This window comes from Citrus sinensis, chromosome 3 (assembly GCF_022201045.2).
Source record: "Citrus sinensis cultivar Valencia sweet orange chromosome 3, DVS_A1.0, whole genome shotgun sequence".
Lineage (NCBI taxonomy): Eukaryota > Viridiplantae > Streptophyta > Magnoliopsida > Sapindales > Rutaceae > Citrus > Citrus sinensis.
Genome location: NC_068558.1, coordinates 50,827,843 through 50,851,547, shown reverse-complemented (window position 1 = coordinate 50,851,547; position 23,705 = coordinate 50,827,843). Strand labels below are relative to the sequence as shown.

The window sequence follows — 23,705 nt, the reverse complement described above, 5'->3', positions numbered from 1 at the left end:
TGCTTCAAATCCGAAAAAAAAAATTAAAATCCAAATATACTCTAAATCCATCATGAATTCTAAAATTTAGCAATAAAAAAGTAATAATTTTTTAGAATGAAAATTGAAGGCTAAAATATTTTGATAACAAATAAATTATATAATTTATCTCAAAATATAATAAATATGGTAGTTTATACTTTTACACCAAAACAACAAATAATAAAGATAATAAAATATTCTTGAAAAGTAATTACAAGAGTAAGATCAATATAATATTCTATTGTTTCCTTCATCATTCTAATATCCACACACACCCACCCTCATTCTTACAACATTAGATAATGACATATAAATAAAATATAATGTATATTCAGTGTTTTATTATGGCCATATTTGACTAAATATATGAATAATTATATTTCTTAAAATTTATTTGGCCAATATAGTAAAATAAATTGTCAAGTTGTATTACTTGACTTGCAATTTGAATATTGTATGTACATACTTTGGGGCTGGCTAACCTTTAAATTTATAAAACTAACATTTAAGTTTTAAGAGTTTAAATGCATGATAAATACCATTAATATGCTATGAATAAAATTTATTATCATTATAATTCTACAATTGTTATGAGATTTTTAAAATAAAATAAAATAAAAAGATGGGTGGGTGGATATGGATATGGATTTAGATATTATGATAGATCCATACCTGCTCCAGATCTGTCTTAGATCTGCACATCAATATCCAAATCCGATCCAAATTCATTTTAAACCGACCCAAATCCGATCCAATTGAATTTAGATCACCTGAATCTTTGATCAGATCAAATCCATTGCCATCCCTACCTCTACCGACTACTAGTAGTCTGGTATTCTTTCTAACAACCTAGATAGCGCCCGATCATTGTTACGTCGACGCTTTCAAATCCGGAAACCACTCTGCCTTATGTATTGCAATCCAACGGCTAATCGCAACCACCTGAAAAAACCCTTTTAACAAAGAAATCGAATTCAACAACGGTGTATCTTATTTTATTTATGTTTTCCGGACTAGGGACCACAAGGCACACGCCTTTTTTTCTCACGTCAGGAAAGTTATAAAGTTGTGCAAAAAATTGGATATCTGGCTTTAATCGAACAAAAAAGAACCACGATAATAAGAAAATAAGAACACTGTCCATACGCTTAAATGAGTGATATACAAAATATACAAGATACAAAAATGAATGCCCTTGAATTTTCATTTACTATTCTGTCAAAAAAATAATGGACAAAACTGAGCAGCTTATGCCTCCGAAAATGAGGTCATCAAGCTCAATCGCCAAAAAAAAAAAAAAAAGCCACTGCTCCACCAGAAAAGAAAAAATTATCGAGCCACGTAACATAAGTATAAGAACCGACACTCACGGACGAACTTATACTCCGGGACGCACAGGGTTGTCCTTTTGTCGAATACATACATATGGTACATCAGCAAACTGGGACTAAAAGAATCTGATTTAATCTCCAAATTGGGGCAGCCTAAATGCCCTTGTACTCGATCATCTAGTATCTACTTTGTGTATCTTCGTGCTCTTTTCTCCAAGTAAATTTAGAATGTGCATAAAACTATGATTTTATAAGGGGGCTGAGCCCATCCCCTTCCCATCCAAGCTTGAGCATTTGATCGACCACTTTCAAGCTCAACTGCAAGCATTATAAAGTGGATTCATAATATGTTTCAAGTAACATTAATACTTTGATCATAATGCTACAATCCTGTGACGTCGTTAATAATGATGATGGTTAATATCACAATTGACATTTCATAACACTAAAGATTTAGTTTTTTTTTATGGAAAATGTAGCTTTATAACTTATAATCACAGTTCAATGCACTATAATGTATGACAATTATCGATAAAAGAAATTTATGCATATTCCAATACTTGACATCCTGACTAAGGACCTGTTTGGGGCAGCTGCGCTGCCACCGCGCAGCTGCTCCCCAGGCCAATTCTAGGGGAATTCTTCCTTCAAAGGCTGAAAAAGTGAAGTAATTTGAAGCACCAAGTGTTAAATGCGCAAGGAAACCAAGTCATAAAGGCATTGGATAAGAAATGATAAATCATGCAATTGATTCACACGATTACAATACAAGCACAAACAATTTAACTTACTGCTGGATCCGTGAATACTATCAACTGCTTATCAGCAGTTGAGACCAGAAGATTTGTGTTATCCTTGTTTAAAGCTAGAGCAGTGATATCCTGTCCTTCCCCCAGCTTCAGCACATGAAATACCTGCAGTACAGTACAGAGGATTATTTGCTTTTTTGCAATGGAGAAGAAGTTACACTTATGATGCGAAGAAAGTATATAAAACATTAAAAGCTAAATTACTATGGCCCTCTGAAAAAAGTGAATAACCCATTTTAAACAACTAAGGCACACAAAGGTGTTTATGCAGCCTAATATGACACTTTCAGAACAGAATGTCTGGTCCAAAAAGAGAAACACTGTTATTCTCTCTCTCTCTCTCTAAAAAATAAAAAAATAAAGAACCTTATTCTCTTGTTATCTTCAGTAATAAATGTATTATACAAACCATCAAAACTCTCTTGCAGAGAAAGGTTGGGGTATGTGAACTTCATTCAACAAAATGGAGAACATGGAAGAGGGAAATCATGAAGCTTGCTTGAACTAAGAGCTTAAACTTTGTACAGACCCAATATGTGGTAACCTAAGTTTTCCATACCTTCAAAGTGTGCAGATCCAGGAAACAAATTGACGGCGAAGGAAAATCAAATCTGTTGTTATCCACGGATTGATCTGATGCCAAATCAAAATCTTCAGTCCCAGACTGCTTTGAATTTAGACCCTGGATGTTATCGTAGGACCCATTATTAGTAGAACTTGAATTCACTCCAATCAGAGCACTATGCCCGTCCAAAGAAATTTCCATGCAACCAATGCTGCCAGAGAGAGGAAGTTTTGCTCTAGCAACCAAAACCCCATTAAGGGTAAAGCTACTGAGAGTGTGCTGTAATTTGTTCCAGGTCATTATAACTCCTTCAGAGGAGAGAGACACGGCATGGGCATCAACACCAACCAACCGTCTGATCAAGCGGCCCCTTCTTATAGAATGCAGCAAAAGATCCGATGAATCAGAGCATGAAACAACAACTCCAAGATCTGAACTAACGCAACAACAGAGAATTTCCCTGTGGTGACCACGCAGAACATGTATGGGACCTTCAATACGACGCCTCCTGCTTTTATCTGCTGATGCGTTTGCTGGAGTGCTACTGCCAATTGAGTTACCAGGTGTGCCCATACCACTGGAAGGCTCTATGGTGCCAGTACGAGAAGTGAATGCTCTATGTATTCTCCAAAGTAGTATAGTAGTGTCCTGGGATCCTGTCACAAGGAAGTTGCTGTCGGATGAGAGCGCAAGACAAGTGACTGGAGCACAGTGCCCTGAAGCTGTTTCTAACGTTTTTGCTCCATCAGATGTAAGTAACTTGATACTGCCATCAACATGTCCGCCTAGTTACAATCCAAGAGGTAAATAAATATTAATAATTTAGAACAATGAAAAGCAAATACATTAACATCAGCCAATCAGATTCAGAAGCAAGCAAAACGTAAACAAGCAGCATCAACCAAAGTTCACCTAAAGTATATTTAGTAAGAAATTAAAATCACAAAGAAATAAAAAATAAGGGGCAAATCAACTGTAAATAAATAGATTGCTTACCAGTGATAATTTCTTTATCATGTGTGATGGAAACTACAGCCGAGCTTCTAATTCCAGAAGAAGCAAATGCTAGTGCCCGGGGAAAATGCCACTCATCAGCACCAGATCCACCCGGTCCTTTGAACATGCGCAAGAATGTTCCGCTAGCAGGGCTTGCTGAGGCCTTCCCATGCTGAAAGAGGAATGGTGTACCCTGCCCATCGGGGGTGTTGGGTTGCCAGTTGTGCCGTGCAATATGTGCTGCTGGGGCATTCATATCAACAATCACAACAGTATCTGAGGATGCATGAATGGCAGCTGCAGGTACGTTGCAGCGTTCAGGAACTGGAACAGCATATGGTTTGACCTCTTTTGGATTTCGAAAGATGGTCTGAAAAGAAAAATTACAGTCAAGATTATTTCTATCAGTTAATAAACATTAATGTAAAGGAATATCCAACTAAAATGCTGGAAAGAACTGAGGGGAATTTCATATGAATCTCAAGGGTATACATCCCAAATAAAAACAAATTAACAACATGACGTCTGGTTATGCAGGTTCATAGGTTATTTACTGTCCCAAGTAAAAAAAAATAAAATAAAGAAAATACCCTCAATGATCCCATTAAGTCATAGGTAAGTCATCACAAGCCATTATCATCTTACATAAAATTTCCCAACAGGTTTGAAAAGCCACTGCCAACGATGGACATGGTTTTATATTTTTTCACAGTATATGCTAACCCATATCAGCATAGACAAGCCAAAACCAAAAATAGAAATGGGTTGGCAAACTGAATTTGAAAGTTACCTGTAAATGGATAACATCTCCTAATGGCATCTTCTTCATGTGGGGAACAGTTAGAAGTTGGGAAGGGGTTTGTCCAAAATAAGCTATCTGGTCTTGTGCAGCACGTTGTTGTACCTTTTTTTATGGAAACATGAAAGGAGAAGAATGAGGATCAAATCAATGCTGAATAGACATAAATACCAAAAGGAAACTTACAGGATCTGAGATCTTATCAATATCAACTGTCCCCTCATAAGTGATGTAGAAGAAGACATTATTTGCTGATATAGCCTCTTTGCCTCGTTGCTTATACCTAAATGTTCCATGCATTTGTAAACAGAATTAGGGAAAAGATTATTTAAAGAAGAAAAAGATTTGAACATTGGTGCAAGCTTAAAGAGAAACCAGTAAGATGAAAGAGAAAAACAGAACATGAGGACTAATGAAAAGAAGAAATTCTCCCAGTTGGAACCTACCCAAATATGAGGTCAACCCATTCATGCAAATGTGCAGATACATAATCACTCTCTAAAGCCATTCGATGTTTATGAATGAAATCGACAGGATTTTCAGCCCAAGGAGGAAGTCCAACAGAATCTGTTACATTCAACACATTCAAAATTGGACAGTAAAATTCATAAAATTATTTCTCTTAACACAATGTGATTAAGTACTTTTACATACCAAGCTTTCCTCCTAATTGTGTTGTACCGAAATCAATTGAATTTTCATTTGTTAATATCTCAGGGAGGTAAAACAACTCAGGAACCTGAAATATGGAACACCAAAAGGATATTGATTGAAAACAAAATGATTAAACAAAAGTAGGTGAGAACAAGCAGATGCATGGAAGGAAATCTGATTGAAGAGATAAGAGAAAATTTTGGTGAGCTAAACAATGTAGTGCTTTTACGCCATAAATCAAAGAAGCCATACCAATTCTTTCACATCACTCATATCCTCAAGAACTCCATTCCAGGTAGCAGCAATATCCGAAAACATTCGATCTGCATGATCAAATTTTCCTCCTTGTAGTTGAATGGAAAGAGTTGTAAACGGTTCAACTCTAAAAAGATAATATAAAACCTGAAAAAGAAACACCAGCAATTACAACGAGGTGTTACCACAGCATCCACATATTGCACTTCTCAATGATATAACAACCTACAACCATTGGACACTGAATTTAATTAGAATTAGCGAGAGAGAGAGAGAGTATAAATTTAAAAAGGTTCCAAAGTCATCCATGAAAGAGATGCCATGAGAGTAGCTGTATGATGTTTACGAACTTGTAACGAGGAAAAGAAAATAGGAAAAAGAAGATAACTCCAAAGAAGTTACAGAAGAGTATATCAAGACACAACAAAAAATCAAGAAGATAACTATAGAAGTCAAATCAACAGCATTAAGTGACATTGGCTGTTTACAGGAGATGAATGTCAGTATAAATAAATTAAAAACAAGAACCAACGGATCATTATAAAAAGCTAACTCAAAATTTATATTTCACAATATTCTGAAGCATGGAAAACACACACTTTCTATAGACTTGTGCATGCCCGATGTACAATATAATACAATTTAACGTATTAAATTAAAAAACAAGGAATGAGTGTCATGTACCAGCAGCTCTTAATAAACCGCCAAGACACTAAACCAACCATATAAGATGAAAAGGGAGAGGAAAACCTACAGTTCCAGCACTGGAGTAATGTGAACCATAATGGAATTTTGGGATGACTGGATCATCAAAGCTAGAATATCTCTCCTGGAATTTTTTAAGCTGGTCTGGATTTAGTGCTCCAACAGGCTGCAAGTATGTATGAGGTTATAATGATGTAAGAAAGAAAGCAAATCTAAGTGTTCAAATCAAAATTTAAACAATGATACCTTTGAAAGATCTCTATAAGAAGAAGGATTGGCAAGATCCAAATTCTCTGAACTGTAATCAGAAAGAATCCAAGGGAAAACTGGATACTGCTAGGAAACAAATGAACCTTAGTGAATCAAATGCAAACTACTCTCCCATCTAAAATGAGTCGTTATTCACCCACCAGTAAAAAATCCCACCTGAGTGATGTCATTATAGCTTCGCCCAGCCAGTGTGTTCAACTGCATTAAGTACTCAAAATTGCTGATCTGTAAAAGGATTGTAATTCAACCAGTTATCATCAATTTTTTCTGTCTGTAAATTGAATTTTAGAAAGTGAAATCAGATTATTGGGAATAAGAAAGCTAAAAATTGTGACATGTGAAATATACCTCCCACCTAGCCCAACGTTCCATAAGCTGAGTTCTCTTTAAAAGTTGTTCAGGTCTCTACAATAGAAAATAGTTCATAAATTAATGGATGGAGAATGATAGAAATTAAGAAGCCATATACTTATATTCATTGTCAACAAATCATGATCTCCACAGGAGAAATATGTTTACGCTATCATGAGTTGAGCTTACTACAAAAGTATGAAGCACAACAAGGTGCAAACCTGAGTCGCCAGATAAATATCATTTAGATGAGGAGGGCGCGCTTGAACTATAGCTCGATATGCATTTCTTCGCCCCTCAGTACTCTGTGCAGTTTAATTAAAAAGAAAAGGGCAAAGCCCAAAAAGATAAGCCGGGAAACTTTAGCAGTCAGAAAGCATCAAAACACATTTTTTGCATAATTAATGCAGAATAAAATTTAAATTAGAAATAGAACAGGAAATTTCAGAAGGAAAATACCCCAAAATCAAAGAAGAAGTTTGAACGGTCAACCATAAATAGTTCCAGAGCACTTCTTCTCAGGAGATATCTGTAGCAGAAAGAATTCAGTATTACAAGGCATGAATAACCAATGACAATGCAGTACACCATTAAGAAAAACAATAAAAGAGGCAACAGAATTTTGAACAGTAAATTTACAGCCAATAACATATTGGGGAGTAAAATATTCAAGAGCAGTCAACCAGGGCATAGTTTGCAAAGTTGACAAGACAGGCAACAAATATTGATCAGAAGCTCAGTTAGTATTCACTTGGCATATGTTTTCACAGATGTGATGGAATGAAAATCCATCTTCCTTTTTCAGAAAATCCGGGATGCTAGGGAATTTTCTTCATCGATTGGTAGGGCTAGTCACTTACTAAATGAATCTCACTCCAAAAAGAAACAAAGTAAGTACTGTGTCACACCAAAAAGAGTTGCACTCACATAAATTAATAAACAATCAAGCCAATGCTTATAAATTCATTCCTACATCAGAAAAATTTTAAGTACATATCAAAATACTGGAAAAGAACATGCTCAAATAATTGCCAGCATCTAAGAAATGAAGGTATTACAAAATTTTAACATAAGCATACCTTCGGCTATAAATTTGATGAAGGGAAGACATCAACCAGCTGCGATCCTTTTCTTGGTTTCTCAGTTCAGAAGTACCTTCCTCGGGGCTTTCAGTGTTATCAACTATAAAATTTATTCTCCGAGTTGTAACCTAAAAGAAAACAATCCTCCTAAACTTGGTGACAGCTATCATAACAGAATGAATATGTTGAGGTTACAGTAAGCCAGAAATCAGTCTCCAGTTTTCATGCTCAGGAAACAGAAAATTAGCAAATTATTCCTATATTATTTTCAGTGAATTGAAAATGGGAGAATATGCAGCCAGTGCAGTATTTCGGCGTGAAAGGGAGAAAAAAGAAGTTAAAAGAAATAAGAGATAAATGCAGGGCCTACTTCTAGACATAAACCATCTCATAGTTTAATAGAACCACAATGCAAGTATATTAGTAAACCTTAGGTCAGATAATACATCCAGATCTCTGCAATGCAAAAGACAATAAAACGTTGCAAGAAAGAGCTCATAACCAGATGTCGAACCATAGATGAAAGATATTCAAATTTGTTAAACTTACCTGAAATGTTCCTCGTATAACCCTCAGAGGTCGAACCATTGATGAAGGAAGCTCAAAGACAATTCTTTCATCAAGTTCACTGGGAACATATCCAGGTAAAACTGCTGTTGAACTTGAGACCAAATCTTGGTCACGAGCAGGAGGAATATCACTAGAGTCTGCTGATGCTTGCAGGGTTTGCTCTATTTTTTCAGAGACGGTTGTTTGATCCTCCCCCACATTGTCTAAGTTATAGACTCTATCATCTAAGTTATCATTTTCTGTTTGTTCGTCATCTTCATTCACTGCCTCCATAGAGATTGCTTCTGCTGCCACAATTGGTGCATTTGATGGATTTATCACGTTCTCTTGACCCGGTTTCCTCTCAATCTGATCCTCGTAATTAGCAGCAGCACCAAAATGATCAGAACCCATGTAATTCCTTCGCAAACATCGCCTCATTCTTGAGGAACTTTCCATAAAGTCTAGCTTCCAGAAAATCTAGAAAATCATCCAGAAAAGGAAAATTCATGAGAAGATGCACAAGGGTTAATGCATTAAGATAACAGAATAAGTTGCTTCACAACATACACGTCGAGGGTCGCTTAAATGATCCTCAAATGGGCCAAAGAGACATTTCATCTCGATCAAACAATGAATAAGTTTGCGCCATGCACGCATTCCAGTGCACCAACGATGTCGTGAGATTAGATCAACTTGACTTCGCCTGTCAATCTGAAGACAAAAAACTAATTAAACGAAGAAGAAGCAGACGAAAATGATATATAATACACAGCCTCCACAAGTGATGATAATCATGATGGAAAGCAGCAATCAAACCTCTGATCGCTGCATGTTTCTTGCTAAAGCAAAACTTGCAACTAGGACAGCAATAAATTTATATGAAAGAGCATTGAAATCTTTGCCATAGACTGATTTCGTATCAACAGGTTGCAGACATTCCATCCAGGCAACTCCCATGGCTTCCGATATATTCCATCTCTCCACACGCTCTGTATCACTAGCATTTCTCCGCTGTGCAGAAGTGGCCATTGCAACTGCACTGAGTCCTCTTCCAGAACCAATCTTCGCATTGCGCTCAAGGTCGCGTGCCGCTGCCAAGGCTGCAGCTTTTGCAGAAGCCTTGTCCTTAGGGAGAGGGGATGATTTGTTAGTTACCTCTGAAGTTTTTTGAAAGCTTGAAAAGGTATATAGCCTAGTTTGTTTTCTTTCAAGCAGAGAGGTATCACGCCTAAGCTGTGAGGTTGCCACAGGAGCTGGGGCGTCCCCACCAGCCGCACCGGCAGCAATCATTGCCAATGCCATTGCAGCAGGTGGTGATGCAAAAGCAGCAGCCCAAGGTGCAGAGATCATAGCGATAGCAGCCTGATAAGGAAAACCCAAATAGCTTAAAAAATACACCAACCTTAACATCACAGGTTAAACAAAGAGCAGAAAGAGTCGATGCCTAATATACTATAACATTTACACAGATCAAAGGTTTCAACTAAATCAATAAAAAAAAAAAAAGAAATCATGATGCCCAAAACAAAGGTAACTGGTTACAGGCCAGGTAGTTTAGGAAGAGAAAGAGAAATGAGATGACATGAGATGACCTCTAGAGGCAGTGAATCAGCAGCCAATGCACGATCATCAAGAATAAGAGGATTCAAACCGTCAGCCGTTGCAAGTTCATGAATACCAGCTAAAAGTGGCCGCCACCTCCTCAATACAGCAACAAATGGTGGTAAAATAGCCTCAAGATACTGTTTACGAAGTGTCTTCCGGTCCCTGCTCACAGAATGCCATACCTGAAAGATACATCAAATATTAAAGTGATCACAGTAACAACTATCAACATTAAGACAAACAGAGTACTGATTACACATTATGTGGAAGGGAATAAGCACAGAAACTTTCAATGAGAATCTTATCTTCCAATAAAGATGAAAATAGTTGATAGCTGAACAAAGAAGCAAATAGTCCATCACTAAAACATGGAAAAGTAATTCCAACAAGAACTGACCTCAGAATAGAGAACACAAGAAGCAACCAGCACTCTCTGTCTTTTTGAATCAGAAATTGGCATATTTAAAACAGGTGAAAGCACACTGTACATTCCAAAATGAAATTAGTTTAACCCCGTGCATATATATGAAATTAGGACAATGCTATAGCCCAGGACAGCATATAATTAATTGCAAAATATAAGAAACAATGCTATAGCCCAGGACTGTAAACCTTAATTACTTGCAATCACAGGAAGATTCTTTATGTATCAGAAAATCATATGTATCTTGCAAAAAGTTTCAGGTGTGCATTTTTCATGATTGAGTAAAACACAGTTTTAAGTGAAGATAAGTAAATTAGGAATCACACCCACAACAAACATATTCATTCAGATTCAGCACATGAATTTTTACATCTAAAGAGCTCAAAGATTACTCTCATGAAGCTAATAAAGATGTATGATCAGGAATTTACGGCATCCAAAATTATGACTCAGTTCTTCTAGGGAGAGATAAATGAATTCAAGGTAACTAGAAAACACTCTGGTAATAGTACCTCCACAATAATGCAGATCTTGGTTTTCTAGTCGACAGTAGAGCACTATTATCTAAGGACCCAATGTTGCTTGCATGTCGATGTAATCCTTCTGACATCTCATCTTCCATGTTAACATTCCTCATGAACATACTGTCTTCACCGTTATCCTCTTCTCTCATTGAAAGCAGCGCCATACGAAGCATGCATAAGAAAGGTTGATCACTATCCAGCAATTGGTAAAGTGCTGCCATTCCTCCCATCCCAGTACCTGAACCTCCGCCTATACCTAGACCACCACCAAGTCCAGACTCATCTAAAAGTAACGCTTGAAGCATTGATACTGACTTCTTTACCAAAGGAAGCTCAATCCAGTTTCCATTTGCGTCTTTTTCCAACGAAGAATTCCAAGAATCCCAGCCACTGCCACCACCACCAATCTCAGATGATTTTGATGGAAGTCCAACACCATACCAGAGTCGGCTCCTATATTTCCAACCCTCAGCTAAATCCATAGCACAGCTCCCATATGACACAAAAGCACAGGAAACAGATTCATAAGGTTCAGCTGCTGCTGCAGCAGTAAGACGTTCCATCACTGCAGCAGATATCTGACCATTTGCATCTGCCATTGAAGCAAGGACCTGATTGAAATCTTATTAGAACAAGTGGCGTAATATAAAATTTGTAGGTTCTTTGAAGGAAAGCATTTAACATGAACAGAACATCCTTTTATAGGAGCTAGGCTAATTTGACTTGAACGGGAAATCTAGTATTAAAAATCATGATGGTATTCCTGGTTTGAAAACACTTCACTATTAAGGGTGCCTCATCTTTACATTTATTAAAGTTCTTTCCTCATAGGTATTTTAGCACCCAGTGATATGCGATGTTTGAACCTAGGAAAAATCGTAAAATTTCTGCCTATGAGATTTACAAAACCCAGGTTGACACGTTATATATAAACATGGAAATAAAAAAAGGGTAGGCATACTTTCGAGATGCACAACTGCATAAAAAACCAGATATTATTTATGAACAAATCGAATACGAAAAACAAACAAACAAACAAAAAGGTTTTCTTAGACTACTATATACATACATCAAGAGGGAGCCCACTAGAGTCAGATCTGCGATCACCCAATGAATCCAATGATTCTGCACCAATTGATGCTGACAAACTTGAGTGGTTATTCAGTGGAGAAACTAAAGAAAGAGGAGACGGAGAAGCATCCTTTTTTCTAGACGCACAAGACAATTTGCTCTGTAGCCGTAAATGATCTTCAACAAGCATTAGAATCACAATTGCATTCTCTACCAAAGCTACAGAAAGCTGAGCTGCATTCCGTGCTTCTGCCTTAGCATCTTTTGGTGGCAGACCCTCTGCAGCGACACCAGCAGCTGCTGCTGCAATAACTTGAGTCTGTAAAAGGAAAGCTGGATGTAGACATTAATGCAGTTTTCCCCTTCATTCAACCAATTCATGAAAAAATAGAGATTGAAAGTCATCATTCTTATCTTTCAAGGATGTTACCGTGGATAAGAGGAAAGACAATAAAATTAAAAATTAAAAAGGAAATTCGTAGTGGCCAAGTAGTAGCTCAATCAATTTACGTGATGGCGAAAGAAAAAATTGAGGAGATAATGTTAAATACAATAGCTTCCTGGCTTCATGATGTAGATCATCAAATAAAGTTTAATGATGGAACTTCAACCCACAGGTTTATAAATATTTTAACTACCAGTGAACTTTAGCAGTTCCATTGTTAGAAATATGATCATAATAATAACTGAAAATTTATGGTAACTCATCTATAATTTCTGATAAGCAAGACAATGGTGCTCGGAAAAAAAAATTACCTGAACCTGAAGTTCTCTGGTGGCAAAATCCAGCAAGCCACCCAAGAGCCTTCTTTTAAATAGTGGCAAAGATTCCTCGCGTCTTCAAACCAAGGAGAAGAACCATATAAGAGAATCCAAAATCAGATAATTAGTATAATTTCGCAATGAGAGGAAAAATAGTTCTTTTAAATTTTATTTTCCTATAAAGAAATAAAACTATTACAGAAAGCTTTTCTGTCATCTGCAAACCACGCAGAAACAACTCCAGACAATTAACAGCATTCACAAGTGGTATCTATATATAGAGATAAATTTCAACAAAAGTAAAGGAGAAACATAATGTTAATTTTTATACTAACAGCTTGTTCCAAGAAATGATGATTTCCGTAAAAACCTGCAGGTCATAATTTAAAATTTCATAACTTAACGCCATTTTTTTAATTAAACACACACACACTACATGAGACTAGAACTCAAGACCTAGGTCTTAGTAAGGCTACCCGCTAACCAGTGGAGCTAGACCTTCTGATCTCAAGGTCACACCCTTCATTACTCGTGTTTTAAGGAAATCTATTATGTATTTGAGAACTAAAAGTTATATCTTGTTTTGCAGAATCACCATTCACAAACTCTGTATTCAATTGAAAGAGTAGCAATGCACTATTTAGCACCCTGTACAACATGGATATTCATGTTTGTGTATGACTAAATAAATTTCCAAAAAGGTGGGAAAAAAATAACAATAATTCAACAAATTTTCACCACTGAGAGTGGGTGCAAAACTGGGTGGTTTTGCAACAGGTCAGTCTCTATCGTGCTTTGTGGCAAATAGATTCATTAAAACCCTATCTAAAGAACTCAAAAAGATATTGTTGAATGTGGTGCAATAGCAATGAAAGTTCGTGAAACAAATTGAAATATACTATGATGAAGCAACCAAATTAAATAACGAGGGGGAACTTTCAGGAAGCTGGCCAGTAGCATATGACAATAATACCTAGTGCGTTGTTCTCCAGTGCTAGATCCACCCACAATAGAAAGCCATTCTGCACAATGAATTGTGGCTTCAATATCCTGTAGAAGGGAAATAAAATACAAACAATAAATAAAACTAATACAGCTAGATTAAAAGGCAAGACCAATCACAAACAAACTAGTAAGGTAGTTGAAATCCACATGCAATTTTACCATAATAAACACAACTGAACTCAGACTCAAATCAGTACAAAATGAGGGCAGTTACGTGTATCCTCTTGAATCCTCTTTACTTGATTTACATAAGCATCCTCCACTAAGCCCCGGCAATGATGTCCCCACCTATAACTTTTGGTTTCTTTCTTCTTCTGGTTATGATTGACTCGCACCAAGGGACTTTTTGTTTTGTTGTTATTGTACGTCTATACAGAATTTTTTATCTCTCTCAATTCAAAAATCCAGGATTTGAATTGGTGTCCTTTCATTGATTCCACCTAAATTGCATAGATTTATCCTAAAGATTTCATTTCAATTGAAATTTGGTTATTCTCCATGTAAGGGATTTCCCCTAAGCATCCGTGGCCCATAATTGGCGAATTCGTAGGTTCAACTCCTACTGGACGCACGTCAATGGGCCCCTCCAATAAGTCTATTGGAATTGGCTTTAGATCAATGGAATCTCATCATCTATGCATAATGAATTGGTGTGGTACATTCATATCATGACAAATGAATAGTAAGAACTAGCATTCATATTGAGACTTGAACTCATAGGGAAGAAAATAGATTTATGGACGGAATCAAATATGCAGTTTACATACAAACGTATTCGGTAATTGGGAAAAAATTGGGAAAAAATCAATATACTTCTAATGTCAAATTAGGGTCAATTAGGACAGAAATAAAGCATTAAGTCGAACTCTTCTTTGGTGTCAAGGTAATAGCAATGAATAATCATCAACTCCCCTGGAAGGGTAGAAGAATGGGAACTATTATGGCACATGAACCATGAGTTTCAATCATATTTTCATCAACAAGTACCATCCCTACCATTTTTGAGAAAGACATCCATTATACCTTCTATCTTCAATTATATTGCCACTTCTTCCACTGTTGTCGTGCTTGGCTGGTGACTAAATCAACTTGGAATACAAGACAAACTAGTGACTCTTCATTGACAAGCAATGTTAAAAGAGTTTGTATGCAAGACTCAACATTCTGCCTAAATATTTTAAAACTATGCTATTCACTAACTGTCTATTTTCGATATATTTCCATCTCATGGTTTTTTTGATTTTCTAAGTTGTACTTGTTTCACTTTTTCCTTGACTATAAAGTGAGTTAACCATGTGTATTTGGATTGCCAGCCTTTGTTTAGATAACTGGCAGTATAGGATATAGTTTCATGGTTATGAGAACATGTTAAACAGAATTTAGATAAACACCTTTTAAAAACTAAGATGCCTAAGCTTAAACATTTTGGTATTATCAGAAGCAACAGCTTTAACAATGCAAACAAGAAATTCAACTTGGCCCATCATTTTCAAATAATCGCAAATAAAAACATATTCGTCAGAACATGCACATCTGTTTGCAAGCTAACACCTCATCTAACTTTGAAACTGGGAAACAAGTAACAATCATTAAACAGGTTAGTGCTTTGGTGCATGTGATGTTCTAGTCACTCAGCACATATCTGTATAACCTCAAATGTTTAGATGTGTTAGAATGAAAGTTGAGCTTACCTCTGAGTGATATTCTACAACTTCTCTTGACTTGTGGGATTTCTAACTTGGCACTTTGAACTAAACCAACACTAATTTATAGAAATTAGAGGAGTTTGTTTCAAGTTCAACAGTTTAGAGTCGATTCAATGTTAGACAATATTCAGTTAAGCAATCAACCTAAAGCAGAGATCAAGGATGAATGTGCAAGAAACTATAGCAAACAGACGCGTCCATTTAAAATTATTGCCATAGGGTATAAAAGAACGATAAATCTTACAATTCTATGAAGGATTCAAGATTGATATTATTTGAGGAAAAGTAATAAACAAAGTGAATAGAATAAGGAAAGACATAAACCTTCCATCCATCCTTTTGACGCATTGAATGTTCCAGCATGATTATGAGAAAGTTGTGTATAAGGTCCTCTATGTCCCCCAAGCTTGGTGAACTAGACTGTTTACTTGCACCCATCTACAATAACAAGCAATAGATTTAAAAGTATGCATGACAGGGAGCTCGTGTGCATAAAAATTTTTACCTGATATTAAATTCAAGAAAGTTCATAATCTAACTAAACCTCACCCATGCAACCTAAAATAAAACATGTGAAGATAACATGTTGAGAGAGTGAGAGAGAGAGAAAATTTCACTGAGATTACCTCATAGTTAGAGATAAGAATCTCTAGAATCCACTCGGGCCATTCCTCCATCATAGTCAGACTATTTCTATTTTCTGGATGACTGCAAGCTAAAATCAGAAGATCCTGAAAATAAGCAGAGGAAAAGAAGACATTTTAACTGATTGCATCAGAATAATAAATGCAAGCCATTAATATGTTTTCAGGATACAGAATCCAAACAATACATTCCTTCCACACAATTCACCTAAAGAACTGACATTCTGAAAATAAGACATTTCAGTTCTCTAAACCATACAAAAGGGGCATATAAGGAACATGAAAATATATATCAAACAATAATGTTAGGAATTCCAACATTCAAGTCCCAATGCTATGTGTCACTCATCTATTGGATGATGAATATAAAATTACTAATTACTCTATTCTATCATCCAATAAATGAATGCCACATCAGTTGGGACTTCAAATGTTAGGATCCCTAGCATTACTCTTCTTCAAATGATACACAAAAGATCAGTAAAACATGAAATTTAAAAAGTAAACCAAGTAGCAACAATTCTAATGCTACTTACTGCTGAATTTAAATTCATTAAGCTCATGCATCATTAAGCCTCAGCTGAAAAATCAAGTGCCAACGAAACACTAAGACAGTTGCTTCATTCGTTCCATCCACTATTAGTTTGGGAGGTCTGATGACAAGTATGATTTTCTTCTAAATAAATTAAATAGCATTTGTAATGCAATAAATGCTAAAAATTCACATTAGCATCTTTGGTAATAGACATGAAAGTCATAGTTACGGGCACAACAAAATTCAAATATAATTCAGAACATGACGCCAAGCTCGCATATCTACCAAAACCTATTTTTCTTTTTAACTTGGGATTTCAAACAGAAGATTTTCATTCGACAAATATTCACACATACACACCCTCACACAAAAAAATTAGAAACAAGAAAGCATTACCTGTAGTGCTCGACTTTGCAAAGCCCTAGATGCATATGGAATCGAATGCAAAAGAACCAACAAAAGTTGTGAATGCTCAAAGCGATGACGAGAATCGTAAAAGTTCAAACCATCCTCTGTTGCTACAGCTGAAGTATTCATCTGAGAAGAGGGAAAACGAGCAGATTTAACATGAAATATATATGACTTTAACCAAACACAAGAAATCAAAATTAACCTACCAGATCTTAAAAATATGAATACAATGTTATAAAACTACGGCAGATCAAAATGGACCTTTTATTAAGGATATCAAGGATGCATGAACAGGATACTGACATTCTCACACCATTCTCCCTAGCAAATTTGAGGGTGCTTAGTAGTAAGCACATTAGCATATCTTCAGCAAACAGCAATAGTAGTGATTATGGAAACAGCTAAAAAAATTCCCTTGTTAAAATAATTTCAAGCTTAAAAAAGGTCCAAAAAGCACATCTAGATCATTACATTATTGATGGTGAAAGATCACTAACAATTATCTGAAATAGAACAGAACAGCATCACAGAGAAATGGACAACAAACGTTAACTTCACTCATAAAACTTAACATTTCAGCATAAAAACATGTGTCCTTGGGTGTATATAATAGGTCAAAACAGACCAACGGTCCAGGCTACGGAAAGCAGAACACATGTCTAAGCCATCATATACGTTGACATATGTAGTACGACAGGCAGATTATGGAACTTCATATGCCCTTGATAAGTACAAATATGTATGAAGATTTAACATGGTCGTGTTCTCAGAACAAAAAATCAATGAATAAAAATGAAGCTGAAGTAAAGAAGATTATGACCTACCGAGGCACCCAATAAAGCTGTATAGACATTGCCGGTCATAAGCCTATTTGGTGCTGCCTGAAAAGCCTTCTGCAAAGCAAAAAGTAGAAGAGAAACTTTATCATCAAACATGGTACCGCCTCTCTCATGTAGCCCAATGCTTGGGAAATTGCTTGTCACATCAGATGGAGTAGATGAGCCAACTTTCAGATGCCCAGCTGATATCAGAGCACCTAAGAGTTCAATAATTGCAACAATGATGCCATCACTTTTGTCGATATTGTAAACATTATTTCTTGCATTATCAGCACTGATTGAAAGACTTATACCACCCAAATCCTTGACAAAAGGATTTTCAGAAACTGAAGATGTCCTTTCAATTTTCTCAGTGTTGGAAATTGCAACAGGACCTCTATCAGTATTGAAGGGCTGAGATTCAGAATCTTTCTCCTGAGAATCACTTTCCTTTTGGGATCCAACAATATCATCCTCACTTCTTTCCAAATTCGCACTTTCAGAGTCTGGTTCAGTTCCCTGTACAGATGGGCTTTCATCACTCTTGGTCACTGGAACTGGAACACTATGGTCACCAGCTTTAGCTTCCTTTTGCAGCAGGACGAGAAGTGATTCTATCCCGCCAGATGCTAAAAATGTCTCGGCAAACCTCTGAGCTCTTGCTGTATTTGGCTGTACCACTAGCCTGTAGATCAGATGCAGCACTCTGGCAACCTAAAGAAGAAATAGACAGGGCTCATTTCTTTCAACATGAATGCTATGAAAAAACATTAAATAGACAACCATTGGCTGATCATCCTCTAATCTCAAAGACAGAAATCATCAGAGAGAAAGAGAGTGGGAGAATGTATGAAACACATCATTGTCAAATTACCTTCGGAATAAATACATTTATACAAGGTTTTAATTTAGAAAAATACCCAGCTAATGCAAAACAAGTGCACTTATTAAGAAAAATAAGATATTGTATCCTCAACAGTCCATTTAGTGTATTTATGCACTAGGTTGTTCAACATTTCCCTTCTAAATCCAAAAAGCATCAATTGGTTGAAAGTGCCAGATAATTAATGAAAACAAGTGAATATGACAAAACTGGTTATAGAAATAAAAAGATATCAAGGGTTACAGACATAACATAACTTCATCCAAATATAAGCAACTATATAGAACATGCACACATGTTTGACTACATCATTTTGAAAATCAGTACAACCACTAAATTAGATAGGAAAGTTACACCAATCATAATTAAATGCAAATTACCGAAGAGTATGCATGTTAATGCCAATATCAGCAAACTGAACAACAGAAAATTAATGCCCAGGAACCGGGGAAAAAACAATTTAAACGCAAATGCATGCATGTGCTGCATGTGTTCGTAAAGATACATGCTTGTAAGCACACATATGTGAACCTGAGTGTGACACGAAGGAGAATAAACTCCGGCAGCGTTGAGCAATGCATAGATAGCATCTTTGGTACAAAGAACACCCTACTAACTTTACCTGATTGGGTTGTGGACAGTCAACCAGGAAACCAAGTAACCGACAGACATCCTCTGCTGCCAACGAAGGAGGAGTTGCCCCTATTAGAAGTTCAATTATCACCAGGAGTTCATCAACCAAAGCATTTACTTCACCCATTGGACGCATAGCCTCATCTAAAGAAAAAGTATTGACAGAATCCTTTTCACGAATTGTCCAATAGCACCTTCTGCAGCCATCAAGAAGCATTTGAATAGCGTTGGCATCTCGCATTACCGAAGACTCTGTGAAAACCATATCTGCAAGTGATGACAGAAGTTTCTTTTGAAGTCCATAGCTGCATAAACTCCATATTCTCAGGTCAAGTAGCAGTGTACTGAAAAGCTGCACTTTGAGTGCATGATTACTCTTTTGAGATTGACAAAGTGAGACAACTGCTGCTACAAGTTCCTCATCTCCTACACCATTATGCTTTCCAGACCCAAGCGAAGACAAAGTTTTCAGAAGATAGTTTAAGATTCTTGACAAAACCTCAGGTCCTCTGGTGCGAATCAACTCTTCATTGTTCCCAGGGTGTTGTATGGCTATGGAAATAATTCGGAATATTGGAGCAGCCAATGCAGCAGTTGCCAATGACAAAGGAAAATTTCCAGGTTGTGGTTCCAGGCTTTCCTTATGCACATTGCCAACTGTTAGAGTAAGCAAAGACATTGGGCCCCCATAAGCCAAGGCCCACAAAGCCTCCGCTGGTCGCATTCGTGTAGCAACATGGACTTGCCCGAGAACTTCAGCTGGTCGTCTAACCATGCCTGAATATCATTTCATTTAGGTGTTATAAGAAAGAAGTGGTAGGCGCCTCTGAAATCATTCCAGCATTTAACCTTCTAAACGTCAAAATCTTAAGTAAAAAGAGCAGCAATAAAGAAAGAGCAAAGAGACAGAGTGAGCACAAAAGCAAGTGGGGCAAGAGAGTGAGAAAAGAAGGGCAATACAGACACACTCCATCCATCCTACTATTGATAAATTCAAAGTAAGGAGAAGACTTAATAAAATGTTGAGAGAAACCAATGCATGACATAATAAAAGTTTCTCACTAGGAAAGGAATCTCAAATGAAACAAGTATTGACTGGAAATAATTAATCAGGGAGAATACCACTTGATAAGTGAGCAAAGCACTGCATTTGCATCGACATTGTGTTTGAATGTATCCAGAATATCTTAGAAAGCATAGAAAGGATTCAGATACCTGCTGCCCCTGAAGGAGAAGCATCAGGACAATACCGCCCACTCAGCAACAAGGGATGGTATAGCAGATGAATGTGCCCTCCAATTTCTGCATCTAAAAGGGAGATTTCTTCGGCCATATTTTGCAAATGGTCATTTGTGGCTAGCCAAGGAATCCCTGCACCATGACCGAAGGAAGGAAGCACATCCCCTCCTCTAGAAGCTAACCGCGCCATCCTTTCTGGGCCAATTGGCTCCTTAAAGATATAAATAGGCCCCATCTCAGCAAATAAAGGACATTGACGACGACGACGTTGTAAACCAGCAATTGTAGGAGGGGGATTTGTCCCAATACAGCAAAATGCGAGTGGCTTGGAAATCCGAGGGAACTCAAAAGGACGACTTTCATACAAGGATCCATCAATATATAATCTCAGCTCACTCTCAGCTTTCCCAAGAAGTCCTTGCTTGCAAGTATGCTCAAGACCAATAAAATACCAGCACTGTGGCTTAAATGCATGAGTAAAATGCAAAGAAGCCTTCTTACCCTTTCCACTAGCGGTTTCAACAACCAAAAACTGAGCATGAAAGTATGCCTCTATCCCCTGATTATCAGCGGTCAAAAAACTGAACAAACGTGGCATGTGCGCTGTTCCTTCACCAGCAAGGGCACTGGCAGCAGCTGCAGCTGACATAGCTGAAGATTTTCCTGACTTGGCCGCAGCAGCAGCAGCAATAGCAGCAGCAGCAGTTGCTGTGTTTAAAGTGTCTGCAAATGATTCAATGTAGATCCACGTTGCTAATGCATAACCATTAGTAAATGGCCAACGGCTCTCCCCTGGACCGAGCAAGCCGGAGCTTTCACCATCGAACTCAAAAGTACATGCCGGTCCCCTTGATTCCTTTCCAGCCATTGCCTTCTCTAATGACAGCATTAGGCGAGTTGCCCACACAGTAGTTAGTGTTTTTGTAATGACTTGAAGCCATCTATGCAAATCAACAACACTAAGCGAATGCCCGGCCAAGTACTGGATGCAATAGCATAACGGAGTTCCATCCCATCTGAATTGGTCTGTTGAATCGATATCCCGTGTAAATATATTCTCTGCTGACCTCAAAAGCACTCCTAACAAACCAGCCATAGAGCACATTGCCCTATTCCTTGTGCAAGCCCTTAATATGGCAAGCAAACCCCTAACCATCCTTGTCCTAGGGGACATGTATACCTTGCTGTCACCAACCCAAGGAAGCGAAGGAATTAGATCACCTGCTACAATGGCAGCTCGTGAGTTTAGCATCACACTAGGAGGATTATTATCCTCATCTTCAAAGCTTTCTACACCACCCATAGTGGCAAGAAGGGAATCTACAACCAAAAAAGCAATGCTCTCAGCTTCCTCCCCTGTTCCAAAACTCTCAACACCACACACAATATTCTTCAGTTTGTCCAAGCTTTCAGGCTTCCCCATTATAGCAGAATCTACTAGATGCAATAACTCTGGAGAAACATTTGGCATAACAGTTTTAGGCTTAGGTTTTGGCGGTGAACCCATGGGAGAGTATCCAACATCCCCATAGTAATAAGAATCAAGACTTGTTGATGACATAGACTGCTTAATTTCATAACCTGTAATCTCAGGTCCATGGCTTGAAATGCTACGATCATGACGCGGTTCAGTCATTGGAGAAGAATCATATTGACTCTGTGAGGTGTCTTCGGTCTCACCATAAAAGAATCCTCCATTATCTTGATCTTTTAATGATACCTGTTCAAACTGGTCATCGTCTACTTCAGTAGATACAGAATCAGCCCCTTGTAAAACTACATTGTTGCTTTCACCACCACTACTGGCATTGATATTTTCTTGATTAGATGCTTCTACTCTATCCTGTACAACACTAACCCCTTGAGGAGCATCAGAGTCCTTCCCAGAAGTTTCTTCAACCCTCTTACTTTTCTCTTCTTCTTCTTCCATTGTGTTATAGCTTTAACAAAACTAGCAAGTAGTCATATAATATACACACCAACGCACCTATAAAAATTACAATAACTGAGAACTGAATACCAGTTTAATTAACTAGAGATACATGATCGATGACAGTTGAAATGCTACAATAACTATAACACAATTAAGTAAAAACAAACAGAAAGAAACACAATGCAGCTCAATTTTAAGAAATATGTTTATACTTCAAGCACCAGCAGGGATACATCATGATTAATTCAAACACAACCAATCAAAATCTACACATATCAAAGCATTCAAAAAGAAAAAAAAAAAAAGAGTAATTGGTCCAGTTAGCCTGCTATTTACCTTGCTTCTTATCCTTACAAAAACTTATGAAGTAAGAAATACAGCAAGTTTGATCTAGCTAAATTTAAAGTACATGTAACAAAAGAAATATAACGTTCACAACTAAACTGACCGAGAAGTTACTTATTAGGTTACTTTATCACGCATCTGTTTGGAAACCAAGAACAATTATGGTACAGGATTGCCATAAACTCAAAATCAAAATATCACAGATCCAAGGAAACACGAAAGAGAGACCAGTATATAAATGCACATATTTCAAATGGTGTATACGATTATTTATTGATAAGCAGAATAATAGATCAATGCATTAGATCGACAGAGTGAATAAGAATGCGGAATGTACAAGTACGTATCTACAGCATACATACTGCGAGAAACCGGTCGACGAACACTGATCCGACCTAATTAATAAACTATTGAAGAAACTGCAAAGATTTAATTTGAAAAAAAAAAACCGGCGAATTCGTCTTGGTAATTTAAAGAAAAAGGATTAAATACAATGTGACAAGAGAAAAGGATAGACGTTTAAGTACCTTTGGAGATTGTGACAGCGACGAGCGAGAGAGAAAAGATCGATCAAGAAACAAAAGAGAGAAATGTTTGAGAATCGGAGAGGACGAGAGTGGAGGCGAATTGGGCGCGGGAGAGGTGGACGATTTAGTAATATAGGCCCTGTCTTGTGGTTACCCAGTCAAAAACATTTGTAGCACACTGGTAGGCCAAGGCGAAGGGATTGTTAACCTCTTCTATTTGCAAAATACCAATTTCCTTCTGCTTGTTTTC

General features: G+C 37.1%; 1 protein-coding gene across 2 annotated transcripts; it reads right to left on the bottom strand.

Moving 5' to 3' along the window:
* Positions 1 to 1,138: 1,138 nt before the first annotated feature.
* Positions 1,139 to 23,662, bottom strand: LOC102610445 (BEACH domain-containing protein C2). 2 transcript variants are annotated; one of them, XM_006490893.4, is made up of 32 exons: positions 23,456 to 23,661; positions 20,627 to 22,637; positions 19,401 to 20,188; positions 17,902 to 18,609; positions 17,063 to 17,203; positions 16,114 to 16,218; positions 15,812 to 15,925; positions 13,750 to 13,826; positions 12,771 to 12,852; positions 12,013 to 12,333; positions 10,932 to 11,554; positions 10,393 to 10,477; positions 9,983 to 10,177; positions 9,207 to 9,752; positions 8,958 to 9,101; positions 8,388 to 8,867; positions 7,836 to 7,966; positions 7,216 to 7,285; positions 6,978 to 7,061; positions 6,754 to 6,810; positions 6,562 to 6,630; positions 6,382 to 6,468; positions 6,185 to 6,301; positions 5,428 to 5,577; positions 5,176 to 5,260; positions 4,968 to 5,088; positions 4,708 to 4,804; positions 4,513 to 4,626; positions 3,723 to 4,092; positions 2,721 to 3,511; positions 2,144 to 2,266; positions 1,139 to 1,670 (listed from the first exon to the last, which is right to left on the bottom strand). In XM_006490893.4, the coding sequence occupies exons 2-32, from the start codon at positions 22,578 to 22,580 to the stop codon at positions 1,593 to 1,595; spliced, it is 8,907 nt and encodes a 2,968-aa protein (XP_006490956.2). In that variant the 5' UTR covers positions 22,581 to 22,637; positions 23,456 to 23,661; the 3' UTR covers positions 1,139 to 1,592. The 2 variants fall into 2 exon arrangements, with proteins under 2 accessions (XP_006490956.2, XP_052293704.1); XM_052437744.1 differs by lacking the exon at positions 1,139 to 1,670 and adding an exon at positions 1,717 to 2,006 and having other exon boundaries at positions 23,456 to 23,662.
* Positions 23,663 to 23,705: the final 43 nt, after the last annotated feature.

Excerpts from the sequence above, each read along its gene's own strand:
- LOC102610445 (XM_006490893.4), bottom strand. The coding sequence starts at position 22,580 with ATGGAAGAAGAAGAAGAGAAAAGTAAGAGGGTTGAAGAAACTTCTGGG. Across the intron at positions 8,868-8,957 it reads ATTTAAGCGACCCTCGACGT|ATTTTCTGGAAGCTAGACTT; the intron begins GTATGTTGTGAA and ends ATGATTTTCTAG. Across the intron at positions 6,469-6,561 it reads GCTATAATGACATCACTCAG|TATCCAGTTTTCCCTTGGAT; the intron begins GTGGGATTTTTT and ends GTTTCCTAGCAG.